At 46.9% G+C, this 14705-nt stretch overlaps 1 protein-coding gene across 1 annotated transcript in view; it reads left to right on the top strand.

The window, feature by feature from the left end:
• LOC144142220 (protein O-mannosyl-transferase TMTC3-like) overlaps positions 1-14705 on the top strand; it is a 233619-nt gene that overhangs the window by 76880 nt on the left and 142034 nt on the right. The window contains 1 exon segment of the mRNA XM_077673580.1: positions 6841-7152. Coding sequence (XP_077529706.1) covers positions 6841-7152 — 312 coding nt within the window.

Genomic DNA, 14705 nt, shown 5'->3' with positions numbered 1-14705 from the left:
ATGTTCCCAGCGAATGGCGTCACCGGAAAAGAAAGGAATGGACGGGAAGTGGTCTTCCTGTAGCGTGCTATCACTAACCGTTATGGACCCAATCACTGTGCAACGGGTGATGTGTACAAGCTTCACCACTGTTGTGTTTTTCGACCAACCAAGATGCAGCGCACACGGGACCTCCTGACCAGAAAGTTTTACCAAAGGAGCGGAAAGTAACCTTGTCTGCATCTTGGAGTCCAGGGGAGAATATGATCCTGGACAAAAGTAAAAAAAAAAAAGGGTTCGTCAGGCACTCCTTCCTGTTGGACCCATTCTTTAAAACTTCACTTCATCTCATCTATCTGGGCTGTGAGGCGAATTGTGCTGGAATGAAGGGGATCAGTGTTGTCTGAGTGGACATACTCAACTTGCGCTAAGTATGAGCACGTTGGTGCTTTAGACTTCCACCTTCCTAAGGGAAACTGCTACCTCTTCCGGTAGTAGCACCCGTGACATCGTGCGCTGTGGCGGAATGCCGCAGCCGCTGAGACACTATGCTCGTACTGCATTCAAAACATTCCTACAGGTGTCTACAGCTCTGCGTTATTCGGAGGGTTTCAGAGAAATGAACGTGTAGAGACAGAGGCGCTAACGCAGCCTCAAACATACGGACTAGAGAATCACGAAACGAACGCCGTTCATGCTCTTTGTCTGCGTCTGTCCTCCTGTCCTCCTGTCTTTCTTTGCGTTGTCGTCTGCTGTTCGGTAATTTGTGCTGTTTGTTTTCCTTCTCCAAACTTGGTAGAACACGCCGCGAGCCGCTGAAGGCGAGCTACACGCCTGTCGCTCACAGTTGTTTGAGGGACGCCGCCGGGCTAGCAAGCAAGGATGCAAGCAAACAATCAAGCAAGCAAGCAAGCAAGCAAGCAAGCAAGCAGGAACAGCAGCGTTCTTAGTGTTTCGCATTATTCATTCTTGGCCAGTGATCCATGGGAGCGGGGAATGTCTAGGTTTTGTCCGCATGTGCTCTTTGTAGTTTTATTTTATCGACACCAGCCGGCCATCCAAGTCTCGTCGGTAACGAATTGGCCTGTCCATTTCTTGTCACGTCCCCCTATTCATACGAGTGTGTCGTAGTGTTGGACCGCGGGGATGAGCAGCTTTATTTCGACAACGCAAGACGAAAGTTCAGATCTACGCAGCAGCGTCTTTTCTTTCCCGTCGGTTCTTTTTGCAGTACAGGGACATATGCGGAGACTTGAATGAGCTATTGTCCAGTGATATCCGCCCGCAAAATTTTGAAAACTGCAATTCGTGCGTCCAATCTGTAGGCAGCGAATGCTTGTCATGCCGGTTTCCAATCGATCAGGTGCAAGCTGGATCCCGCGCGACTTGATGGTAATTAACCGAATTGTATTGATATAACTTCCGAGCACCTGTGTGCTCAACTAAGTAGGTCGCTTCTCCGGCAACTCAGTCCCTTGTATAGGTGTTGCTGCGAAAGTACGTGCCATTCATAAAATCAATGTCTGCCCGAAGCCATATGCGGGCATAGAAACAAAGAAAAATTCCCGTGTCAAAAGGTTCGTATAACACGGGCGGGACAAGATAATGGATGACATCAAGCCATCTGTCCGGCTGGTTGCCATTGCAATACCACTTGGGTGTGACAGTGGTAGGCATTATCTTTTGTCTTGTTCGAGCGATCGCCATTTCCGCAGCCGAGTTCTGTGTTCCTCACCACGCGTGCCGGAAGCACTTTGACGTGATTGTGTAACGCGATCGGAATATTGACGCGCGGCCAGCTCGCTGTCATTTCCCAAGCTCACGTAGCGGGCTTGTTGCCTCTGCAGAAGAATTGGCAGCGGGAACGGCCAGCGTTCGTAAGCGTTGCTGCGTGTCTGTAGTGGTTTTTACGGCACTAGGGCGGAGCGCTTAGATGACCTAACAGCTCTTCGTGCGAAATTTGCATCCACTTATTTCGTGCATTTCTTTTACTCTCCTGGTTGTTTGTGCATTACGTTAATGTGATGGAGACAGCGCGAAAACTTCGACCGTTCAATTTTGGGCGGGAACAAAGGGCGAGAAAATGTCTTTACGATGTAGATAGGTAGTTGCAAAAGACCCCTATTTTGAAAATGGCGCGTGTGAGGTCGTCTGTCTAGTTAGAGGTGAGTGGCTGTGCTACGACAAGTTCATGCTTAGGAACTCGTGCAAAGCTAGCCGACGCAATTTAAATAATAAGGCAGAGATTGGATGTGCGGGCTCTGCAATGAATAGATATTTCCAGCGTTCCCTGTATTAGCGGGTATGACAGCTGCTGATCATGTCCGTGCTAGGATCACAAGGCTTGCCCTAAAAGGGCGCTTCACATGAACTCTGCGTGCGCTGCGGGGAAGGTTGCGAAACAGCTACTGACAAGGGAGACCATTACGCCGTTGGCTGCTGCACTCTAACGAACCTCCGAAGGTCGGCTTCACCGCAACGCTACAGAATGACAGATCAGCGGAATCAAATATGCGAATTTGGCAGCCCAGCGTACGGTTTGAGTAAAATGCAGAATTTGTAAAGAGGCACGTGCGAAGAGTGCCCTTCGGAGCCCGGAGGGCTTAAAATATAGGTTACGTATAATTCGACACGTTTTTAACGAAAAATCGTATTGCAGCAAGTTAAAGAGCAAATTGGTCAGCTGAAAACGAAATTGTAGAACTCAATAGAATGCATTCATTCGGAAACGGCTGAATAATAACACGAGGAACGGTAACTAAGAATATAGCGTTATAATAAACAAGAGAAGTAAGGGATCCAGCGTGTTACTCCCTGAGGGACGCCACATATAACGCGAGCAGCGTCTCAGATTTAAGAATTATCTAGGTATTCAAGAATTAAAGACCCGTTTAGACTTCGAAGGGGTAATATAGTTAGTTTATCGTAGCGCTCAGTGGTTATATATTCCCGTGAAAGACTCAAATAAACGAATAGGTAGGTATATCTAGAGCAGCTACCTTCAGCGTGTGCTGTCATCAGGAGAACTGTTAAAAATAATGAGTTCATTGAATTTGGTTTATATGTGGGAGGCGAAAGCGATTTACTGCTGGTGGATTGATAGAGGGCTTGCGGTGTCTCATTCAGTGGGTAACTGCGGAAAGTTTATAATGCCCGCGAGCTGATAACAGGCACGTTGTGACTATTTCGTAATGGGGCCAAAAGTAAACATTCCATTAGTACGTCTCAGACGTATGGGAATCGAGTGGATGCCGAAACGAGGCGTATACAACAGAAACCTGCCGGGAACCTTATGAAGCGGCTGATGTTTCCCCGATTTTCACACTGCGAATGGCTCGTGGGATGAAGAGATATCTCATCCGGCCAACTTTATTGAGATAAACTGGCCGGAACTGAAGGTGCCAAAGCCTTTTCCGGTGGGAGTTGCCGCAGCCGACGCAATCTTTACCTGCAGGCCTTGCACAGCGGTTGCGGTTAAAGCAGTTCGAAAAAAAAAGGACGGCGTTAGAAATGTGGGGAGAAGGCGATCAGCAGCCTTGCGGAGGTCGGCTGAGGTTTTAATTAGCACGCTGATTGCGTCGGCCTTTGTTTGAGGAAAGTCGGAAGGATGCAGCAATTGAGCGGTGTTTCCTGGCTTCATTTAGTCGCCAACGGCTGTACCGGAGTTGTGCCTTCGGCCCGACATTTGTTTCCGATCGACAAAGGCGTCCCGCTCACCACCCGCTTCCCCTTGGGAACCAACGCTTTGTGTGGCGAGCGCAGTTATGTATGGGCTCTCGGCTGCAGTGCGGAGTCTTTTATCAGCCGTTGCCAGTCGGCAGCCTGCTTTATTGTTGCAGTGTGATGCCGGGTGGGAGTTCCCTGGTTAGAAAGCGGCGCTCCGTCCGCCGTGCTCGAGTACACCGGCTGAATAGGAAGGGCAAATATTTTCAATATTAACGCAACGGCTGTGTTCTTCGGACGCTCTCATCTGAATTGAACCCTCTAATGAATACCTGGACGCAATAATGCATCAAGGTGTGGAAAACAAATGGGAACGTTTGTGGGGCGGCTGTTATCGATTGTTTCAAAGAATGCTGGCTAATCTGAATGGGTTTATTTCTGGCAGAATATAAAGCAGGGCAGTTATTTCCTGCCTCAGATATTCGCCCTGAGCCGTGTTCCCTATCTTTGATGCATGTATTGTCCCGAGCGTGGGCTTCGAAGTGATGTCGCAACGGTGACACAAGCAATGATTTTTTAAGTATCTATTGCAACCTGGTACACCATGTACCTTTTTGTTCTATTGGATGCTTTTATTGTGAACGATGGATGATGCATTGTGATTGCTTATACCGGTGTCATTCTCGGCTTTTCACGGGAAGAAAACGCGGGGAGTGCTATATGCCTTTCAGCAAACAGGAAGACACCGTGTCGATGCAAATTATTTTAGTGTTGGCAGTTTGTGCGCTTCGACCTTTATTCTAGTAGACTCGTAGATAATGGGGTTGCGTCGTGTTTCATTCCGTTTCAGTAGTGACGGGACCTTGAAGTCGGTCGTAAGCATTTTATGGTTTCCGAGAGCGCATACCCCAAGTCTACATAGGTTGATTGTATGGTAAGTTCTTTATAGCGCTGAGTAAGTTCAAGCCTTGAATAGTTGGCGACGAAAGTATGCGGGTAATGTGGCTCCGCAAAATGAAAGCAGAACAGAGCAATAATTGCTGGCGCAGAGACCCAAGCACTTCAGTAACCTGTACGTTAGCTACATGAACTAACAATAAGCGAATGACCTTCATTTGAGCTGAGTGTTGCTACAAAGGGAAACGAAGTGGAAAGGGGAAGGCAAAATTTGGCAACCCTATCAATTCTACTGAAACGCGTTGGACGCGCTGTAAGTATATATGAGGGAAGGTTGATGGCACTCTAGCGGAGCGAAACGACAGACATAAAAAAAGTATACATAAAGAACTGTGGTTAACAGCAACAATACATGTGAACACTCGCTTATTGCATGTGTCAGTGAATGTTGTGCGTCATTGCATGCTTTTGTGCGGTGGAAGTTTTCTTTGGATAAAGTGGGGTTCCACACAACAAGCTTGACGATGCGGTAACGTACCCATCCGCTTGAGGGATTATGTAGAAGGTTTCAATTATACACCGGGAGATCTTGTCTTTTATGGGTGCCAACATGTTTGTCCTGTAGAACTCTAGCGTGCAATCACATGTTTTGAAGGGAAGGGAGATATTTCAGGAGGCTTTTTCCTGATGGACTGCGCATAAGTGTTTCCTAAGGTGTTCGTTTACGCACATTCCGCTTGGGGCATATTGTCGTCTCCTCTACAAGGCTTTAGCATTTTGTAGACCACGCACATCTGCCTTGAAACTAATGCCCGCCTGTGTTTCACACCGCACCCGTTCTCACACGCGACTTCGAATTTTGACTTTTCTGAGACAAGTATGTTCACAGCGAACGTGTTGAGGAGATCGTTAAATACGAGCAGTTAAAAATACCAAGAAAGGCCAAACGCTCGTGCAAGCGTGCCTCGAGCGCACTTTCGTCATGTTAGGCATACCCACATAGGGAAAATGGCTCTGGTCTGTGCTAGTTGGTACATCTTCGGTGGGAATCAGCTTGAATAAAACGAACACAAAAGGAAGAGGGGGTAACACGACACACTGCTGCCCACATAGGGAGATTGGCCAATATTGGCCAAAATCCGCCAGCGTTCTCCGCGTACATCGAGGGCACGTTTGTCAAGCCAAACATTCCCACTCAGGGATATTTTTGGCCAACTTCGGCCACTAAAAACTCGAACGTTCGCCGCATGGTGGCAGATGTTGCTGAAAACGAGAAAAACACGTCATAGCGTACGCCTCTCGTTCGCTCGCCCTCGTGTCGTCGTGCGGATGCGCTATGTAGCGTAGAAGAGCCGTGACTTGACGGTCGAAGCGGTTGTAGATGATCATTGACTCCGGTTTTCTGTTACGGTGCCTGTCCTGGTTTTTATTTGGTTTGGATGCTGGTGCTAGGGCGTTGGAAGTCTGATTTGTCTGGTCGATGATATTTACCCCACTATGTTATCTTAATGATTGTTAACTCCTGTTAGTAAGCTTTATCTTGTCGATGATTGTATGGGACTGATAACTTGGGTTGAATGGTATTTGTCGTATACGCACTGCCCGACATGGGTGCCTTAAGGCCACAAGCCTAAAAACTACCTGTTAGTGTTGTGGAGGTCGTGTTGCCGACCTCCACTACAGGGATTTGGAGTATACCGCCGCCGACCCCAAGCTGCACCAAAGCGTGCTGACCAAATCTGTGGCATTTGAAATCGCTTGAAACTTCTCAAACGTGCTCCCAATCTTTTTTTGTTCTCAGGTGAAGGCTTCTTGTTTCCCCACTTATGAGGACAATGGGGAAGCAAACTAAAAATTTTCTGTCAGACTAGGTGAAGTATGAAAAATATTAGCAGTGTTATTAGCTGTGCGTGTTCAGCGGTTTTATTTCACTTTGGGGCATCAAGATATTCATGTATTAGGCGAACAGATGATTGCAACCCACAAAATAACGGGTGCAGCAATACATGAAGAAAATGGCGCGTCAGATACTTGAGTTACTCAGCATACGCCAAAAAAAAAAAAAACTCGCCGACAAAGACGTGTATAGTAGAGATTGGTCTGCTAAGCTTCGCACATTGTAACTCTGCAGATGTACCGTGTTTACAGGCGATCAAATATAAAATACTGCGTAACCAGACCCGCTGCGGGTTATAGCTGCATCTGGTGCTGGCAAACCAGAATGCTTAAGAATAAATAATTTCAGCATGCTTTAACGTAACTAATATGCAATATCCCCCTGCTTCTTTTTGCTCGTTTCAGGTAAGTGATACGCTCCACGGGCCACCGAAGTTCGTCGGCCCTTCCATCCTGAGGCGTTCTGGGAGTGACTCCTTGGCACAGCGTCATGGGTTGAAGGACGCTAACCCTGACTATGTGACGTCATCGCTGTCTCTGGACGTGCTTTACCCTTCCTCTGCTGCTTCTTCACGTGGTGCTGGTGGGGCATGCGGTCTTCCCTCTTTACACCCTGCTCACGCCTTGGAAGATGCTGGGGACGTCTGGCACGACTGCTGCTGCCCCTCTGTGGATACACTGGCATTCTCTGGACGCTTTTCTGCATCTTCTAACTGGGTACGCTCTTAATGCTTTCTATCGCCTTTTTACTGCTCTTCCTCCTCCTATAGCGACAAATAGGCCTATTTCATAACGGCTTTTACCGCGCCATCGCGCTGAAAATCCTGTGGCCTAGAATACGGTTTTCTTGCATAGACGATGGCAGTAATGCGTCAGGTAGACGATGGAGTGAATTGGGGAAACGTTATGTGTAGGTCCATTGGGCAACCTGGCAAAGGTCTTATATTACTGTTTAGGGAGCATGTGGAGATTTTTGCAATGTGCGCCAGTAGAGAAAACATCCTGCACCTTTGCTGCCGTTCACATTTGTCACACGAAATTGTCACACAATGGTAAAATTATCGCACTAATATACTACTGTGCTAGCGTAGTGCTCAAAATTTAACGTCCGCATATTTCAGCGTAAATATCGACATTTGTTCACGCATTTAATATGATAAGCATGCTCGCAGTCTGCCTGGTGTTCAGGATAATGGCAAAATTTTCGTCATAGTGGGCGTCACCAAATCAGTATGCAGAATGGTGTATGACACGACACCTTACACTTTCCTCCGCAAAAGAGAACTAATTCTACAGAGGCAATGCAGAACATTGCCTACGTATTTTAAGCTTAAATCCTATGTGGTACTGACACAATGTTTTCGAATTGCTCTAGTGTCTTTTTTAGGCATCTATATTACGAACTTCCCTTACGTCCTCAGAAGCTGTCGCGGCCGCACGTGTCGGTGCTAATCTAGCCCAAAAAGTTTGAACACTGCCGCCACCGTGGCCTAGGTGGGCATAGTTGGCTGGGTGAAATCGGTCTTTTGAATGCTTTATTCCCTTCCCACTTATTATGCATTCAACTTCAAGCATGTGCATGTGAAATGTTTCCTATGGTGGAGGCAAAGGATAATCCAGGCGTGACGGAGCATGGCTGGTTCGTAGGTGCGGCACAATGTGCAGAGTTGATTCTGCTCTCTGATGAACTGTTAAACCCCATTTTTCTTACTTGTGATTGCAGGCGTTTCTCAGTACGTGCCATGTATATTCGGTTTTGTTTATTTCTGTGGTTTGTGGCTAGCGCCTGCTCGCGCCCGGATGCCTTATCTGTTTTTTGAAACGAAGAGCGTGTTCCCTTCATTGTGTTTTGTATGCCATTGGGCCTGTCTGATTTGATAGAGAAAGCGTTTCACTCTGTGTCACTAAACTAGAATGTTTTTGTTTGAACGCGAGCGCTCCGAATCTAGTTCTACACTTCCAGAAATAATAAGGGGGGAGAGAAATGTTCGCAGGGCAAAGGTTGTGGCATTTGCTTAGCCTACTTTCGTCTATGCACGTCGCTTCGTTGACTTCTTCTTCGCCATTTGTATAATTTTTAAGCGGTTCGTTGAGCAGCAGTTCGCTCCAATAAACTTTTTCCTGGAAGCGACCTCCTTCGCCCTTGGCTTCGTGATAATATTACTTGTATTTGGACGTGGTGCTGTGTATTGACGTAGCGAAGGACAGCTTGTTTACGCAGACGCAAGAAAGCGTTTGTATACGTGGCCTCTTATAAAATATTGCTCTGTTTGTGTCTTGAGGTTTTCGTATATTTGCGTACCTGCTGTGGGGAATAATTATTAGATAAATTTTACTTGTTTTAGGGCAGAGGTAGTCGGTTGGCCTAACCTTGTAGTTGAGTCAGTTTCTGATAAATTAGCAGCAGATCGCTGCGAAACATTCGCTTCGATGCAAGTTACCCAGCGTAACTAATTCTTTGGAACCTCAAACTTCACAATCACATGTTATTTCACCCTCTTCTATATCCTCTGAGAAGCGCGAATGGCTGGATAACCACTGTTCCCACACTTCTCTTCAGAATTCGCGAGCGGAATTTTACAAGCAGTCGCACATAAACAGTGCTTCGGATTTTTCATGCTGTTTTGACGGAGGTACAAATAAGGACGGCCGCCTAATTATTTAAATTCTGTCCGCACCTCGAATGAATTTAGCTAGTTTGTGCAAAAAATAAATCGCTAGTATGTGGAAGCGTTGGTGTGGGTGGTTGAAAATGCAGCAGGTAAATGAGGCGGGACGCATGGCCTAGCGGGCCGCAGTGTATGCATTAAACAGTGAAATTTCACAATGCAAATTTTTTTGGTTTGCTATTTGATTGCCCGGATCAAAAAATTCCCCCGCATTTCCCCGAGGGGGAGAATGTGAAAGTGCGAATGCACGGTTGTCGGCCCGCTTGCGGCGCTTGCGCTCGGCCCCCGCAGCCCACCGCCTCGCCGCCTTCTCTTCCATCTCTTCCATCGGGTTTGTAGTATCACGTGTACACCACGCAGTTATCAAGCCGCTATAACGCCGCTGAGTCGCCAACGCACGCCACTGACGACGTAGTTTGAATGCGTTAAAGATATAAGGCGCGTTACTCACACTGATATCAGCGTGGCGTCCGTGGCTTAGTCGGTAGAGCGTCGCGCTGCGGCCGCAAAGTCCTCGGATCGAAACCTGGCGCCGGATGCTGTTTCTTTTTTAAATATAGAGGAGCACTGCGGACGCCGCCGCCGCCGGCGGTGGATGGTTTGGGGTCGCTTATAAAGTGCATTCGCACTTAAAATACACGCAAGCGAGAACACGTGAACATGCATACTATGCTGGATGTTTGTGTTCAGTTAGACGTGAATTGTTTGCGTTCCTGGGCAACAGCAATTGAACTACAGCACAGACCGACTGATTATATATTCCATGCAGAGGTCGGCGAACTCACTCATGAGTCCACTCACTCAGACTCATTTGGACTCAAACTCACGCGTGAGTTTGAGTTTGAGTGAGCGCGAGGCTAGTGTGGCATGGTGAGTTTGAGCTTGAGTGAGTTTGAGCCGAGTGATCCCGACTGAGTTTGAGTCCGATTGAGTTTGAGTACGCCTGAGACCTAGTGAATTCTGAGTCCATTTTGAGTTCTGAGTACATTTTGAGTTTGAGTCCATTTTGAGTTCTGAGTACATTTTGAGTTTGAGTCCATTTTGAGTTCTGAGTCCATTTTGAGTTCTGAGTCCATTTTGAGTTCTGAGTACATTTTGAGTTCTGAGTACATTTTGAGTTTCAGTACATATTGAGTTTTGAGTACATTTTGAGTTCCGATTACATATGAGTTTTGAGTTCTGAGTCCATTTAGAGTTCTGAGTTTGAGTTTGAGTTTTGAGTTTGAGTCCATTTTGAGTTCTGAGTACATTTTGAGTTTTGAGTACAGTGAGTTCTGAGTTTTGCGCTCAATGTGAGTTTAAGTTTTATTGAGCGCAGATGTGCTGCTCAGCATTGAGTCTGCGTGTGAGTGAGTGGCGATTTGAAAAAAAAATTGTGAGTGAGTTTGAGTGAGCCGCGCCAACTTTGCCGAGGGATGATTCCATGTAATATTTTATGGCTGTTTTTTGTTTTACGTCTTTGTGACGTAGCACACTTGTAAATTCTACCTTGTCACTGCTGCCTACATTTACCTTCGCTGTGGCCCTTCAAATTATGAGCGCTGGCAGCACAGTTGCTACACTATTATGGTTTCAGGGGTGGATGACATATAAGAGAATTCGCCCGAACTCACGAACGCAAGAGCTGCTCCGATTAGGGACGTGCACTCGAAATTTCCCCATTCGCTTTGCATTAAATTTTTCAGCTGTAGTTAAAGTGAGCAGCTAGTAGTATTATTTCCGCTCACATATTGCCGTTCAAGTTAGACGGCTGCCTGGAATGTAACTCTTTTATTTGAACTGGTCCAGACTAATACACATCTACATTTATTAGTGTGTTTTATATAACTGGCGCCAATTGGAATAATGGATGGCTGCTTTTGAGCAACTAGCAATTAGTGTTAAGACCTGACGTGAGGTTATACTTGCATTATTACATTTACTATTTGAATACATGTGAACCGTTTCGGCTGTGATTTATCTGAGGAGCAATGGTTTTGATTCGATCTGCATCATTGGGAAAAGCCATCCTGTCTTTCAGTACAATTCTATCTTTATTGGTACACCGTCCTTGTAACGCGCAGAAGCTAAGGTCATAAAGCACTGAGCAGCTGTCGCGGTATTTCACAAGTTTTTTATGCGATGGTAGTGCGCGCAGGTAGTTTATGCTTAATTAGCCCTGCTGGCGAATAAGTACTCGTAAAGTAGCTTTTAATTTGAAAATATTATCTGTATGCGGCTGTAGGAAACATTCCTTCTTACGTACCTATATCTTGCGGCAGGGCCATATTCATATTATGACTGAATGGAGAATAATGGGTCGGCATTGCAGCATTTTCACTACTGTGTAAAGGACCGGCATATTTCCAGACTTGCGCAACTGTTAATTCCCGCGGAAGATGCCGACGCGACCTTATCGAGCGCCGAAAGCATGTGGAGAATTTGCGAACACCTCGAGAGTGAGCGTGAAGGGCAAGACGTTTTCTATGTGATGACAAGGTAGAAATTAGAAGTCATTCACCGTTGTTCTTGTCTACCGTGGTAAACATTTCAAAACTAGGAGTGCAACGTCTGGTAAAGTTCTCGTGTAGCACAGGTTACACAGTGGAAGGTTTAATGTATGCAGGATATGACCCTCTTACGTCCAGCTGCAATAACGTGGGGTGCTGAAATTCTTCGCTGATACCACGGTGTAGTAGTAATTTTAACTTGAATATAAAGAGCGAAGTGCAGTGAATGCAAAAACATCAATGTCTCATTTTCTAACGTGTCCCCTCTTTTTCGCCGTCATCTTGTTCACAAGCCTTAAAGCGCGAGACTTTTCGCGAAGGACAGCAAAAGGAAGACACGGTGATCAAATGTTGTGCCATATCGCCTAAAATTCTGCCTGAATTGTTTCCTTTGTTGTATTGTCACTGTCATTATAACTCTGTTATCATTGCTGAGAGTCCTACCATTGTTCCGTGTTAGCCCTACATTTTAATTAACGACACAATACCAGCCTCCTCGAGGAGTACCGGATACCGGGACGAATTTACCCCTACGTCATTATGTTCATTGTCATCACCATCACAATAATAATCATCATAATCACAATCTTAATCATCATCATCATCACCACCACCACCTACTCAGTCCCACTGCAGGGCGAAGACCTCCGGTTGACTTCTAACTGCTCCTGTCCTGCGCCGCTCGAGTCCACTGTTGCCCAGCGAATTTCTGTATTTTATACCTCCATCGTGTGTTTGGCCTTCCATTTCTTCTAGACCATGTTTTGGTATCTACTGTGTTACTCTAATTGTCCACGGGTTGTCGGTTCGTCTCACTACTTGGCCAGCCCAAGTCCATTTCTTGTTCTTTACTTGAACTATGATATCTAATAGAGTTTGTTCCCTGATCGAGGAAGATCGCTTCGCGGCCCCAAGTGTTACTCCTATCTGTATTCGTTCCATGACCTGTTCAGCCCATCTAAGATTGCTTTGCAGTTGTTTAGCAAGACGCCAAATTTAAGGACAATATGCTACTTGTAGATAATTCAAAAGGGTTAGGGAAACTCGCCGACATCTTTTTTGAGGAAGAACCGCACCTTAGCGTAATTTTGTCATCGCAACTGGTCATCATCATCATCATAGGTCCACCTATGGTCCATAGGTCCGCCTGCTTAGGTCCACTGTAGGACAAAGGCCGGCCCCATTGCCTACACCCGCTGCTGTTCCTTCATCCCCTTCATGGCCTTCCCCTTCGAGACCCGTCTCTTGGTATCCACTCCAATACACGTGGTGTTCCACCGGTTGCTATTTCGTTTCTCTGAATGGCCAGCCAAAATCGTTTTTTTTCCTAATTTTAAGTACGATGTCTTCTACTGGAATTTTCTTCCTGATCCATGAAACACGAGGACTTTTACAGCTTCGCTTCAAACGTCCTGTGGTGTCCTTCAAGCAGGGAAGCATATTATACAGAAACTGAATGTTTGCAAAAACACGAATAAAAGTGCCTTGCTTTACTTGGATTCGAGCTTGTGGCTTGAGGGCAAGAATAATGTGTGCAGAAACTCACCGAGCGATGCTTCTTTTGTATGCGGTGCAGAAGATATGGAAACATCGAATATATAGCAGTGACATTGGAAATGATTCATCCCTTTCGGCAAGCGGAAGGTCCACCTCCCGAGTCACCGAGTTTTGCCGTTGAGGGAAGCTGTAACCGGTCTTGAGCGGATTTTAGCAAAAAAGTCACTGTAGGTTTCGTGGAGAACAAGCAACAAAGGTGCGCATCAAGGACCTCCACAGCCATTGTTAACGTGAGGGAATTACCTAAATCAAAATAATAATGTAAGGATTATAAAGATAGTCAGTGGTAGGTGAGGAAATTATACAGGCAAGATGTCGTATGGCGTAACCTCAATACCAAAAGAAACTCAGTCATCACCGTTATCGTAATCGTGATCATCATCATCATCATAATATCGTATTACACCTCTAATTCTGCAAGATATTAGCTATCCTAGCAGATGCACTTGCCTCTAGGCTAGGGCAAAATGTGGCTCTGAAAGCAGAAATACTTGCAGTTTTGGAGAAGGTTGGTTGCTGACGATTGTGGGACCAGCTTTCCGAAGACCATATGTCTGGTAATATGCCGAGCAGCACGGCGAGCAGTAAAAATGCTTTGCTTCTAAAATTGATCTTCGATTATGTCTAAGATGTGGTTTAGCGAGCTCGTAAGCCATCTTGTAGCCACAAGCAACGGAAAGTACATAAACCAAATAAAAATGTTTCAGCTGGCGCCCACCATTTGTAACTTTCTTCGGGGGGCGTATGCTAACGTCCCTCCGTTCGAAGTTACGCCGGTTCGACGGAGCTCGGTAAATTCCGGCTACGTGCTGGCTGTGGCAGCAAAACAGAGAAAGAGGTGAGCGCCTAATTGATTGGGGTTAACTGCTATCCAATCGTTCGCGCGCTCGTTTCGCGGTCGTTTCCCTAAACTCCCGGCTTTCCTAACGAGCCAGCTCCGGCGGGTCCGAAAAGAAACTATGCCAGGAGGGTAAAAAGACTAAAGAATAAAATTGAAATAAAGAACATCCGGTGCACCCTCCAGAAGCGCTGGTGATCGTTTGCGCGCTGCGTGCGGGAAGAGTGTGAGGAGAGGGAAAGAACGGTGGGATACTTTCCCCGCTCCCTCGGCGTTGATCGGTTCGATGGCTCTCTCGGGACGAGCCCGGAGCTCGGAAGCTGCTCGCGGCGGCTTCTTCCGCGAGTACCGCTGTCGTTTCGTGGCTGTGCCGGCAGAGGCGCTCAAGTCGTTCGATCCTGGAGTCACGCGGCGGTACGTGCCCGCGGCGCAAAAACTCCGACTCGCGGCGACCGGGTTCTTGGCCCTAGTTCGCGTTTGGGCCGCGTCCGAGTCGTGGTGCTGACAGACGCGCCCTCACCTCGCTTTGTCGTGTTCGAACGGGGCGCAGCGAGAGCGCCCGCCGGCTCTCTTTCCACGTGCGCGCGCTCCTCAGATGCCACACTCAAGCCTGTGTCCTCGCCCCGGTCTGCCTTCCGGCACGTGTCCTTCAGCGTGACTGGGTGCTCGACAACTGTAGGCTTCAAGTGCGGCCTTTGTAGTGGCGGTTCGCTGCCT

Source organism: Haemaphysalis longicornis, unplaced genomic scaffold (assembly GCF_048455015.1).
Source record: "Haemaphysalis longicornis isolate Haplotype H1 unplaced genomic scaffold, Haemaphysalis longicornis Haplotype H1 scaffold_6, whole genome shotgun sequence".
Lineage (NCBI taxonomy): Eukaryota > Metazoa > Arthropoda > Arachnida > Ixodida > Ixodidae > Haemaphysalis > Haemaphysalis longicornis.
The sequence above is the reverse complement of the archived record's forward strand: the minus strand, read 5'-3'. Positions and strand labels throughout refer to the sequence as shown.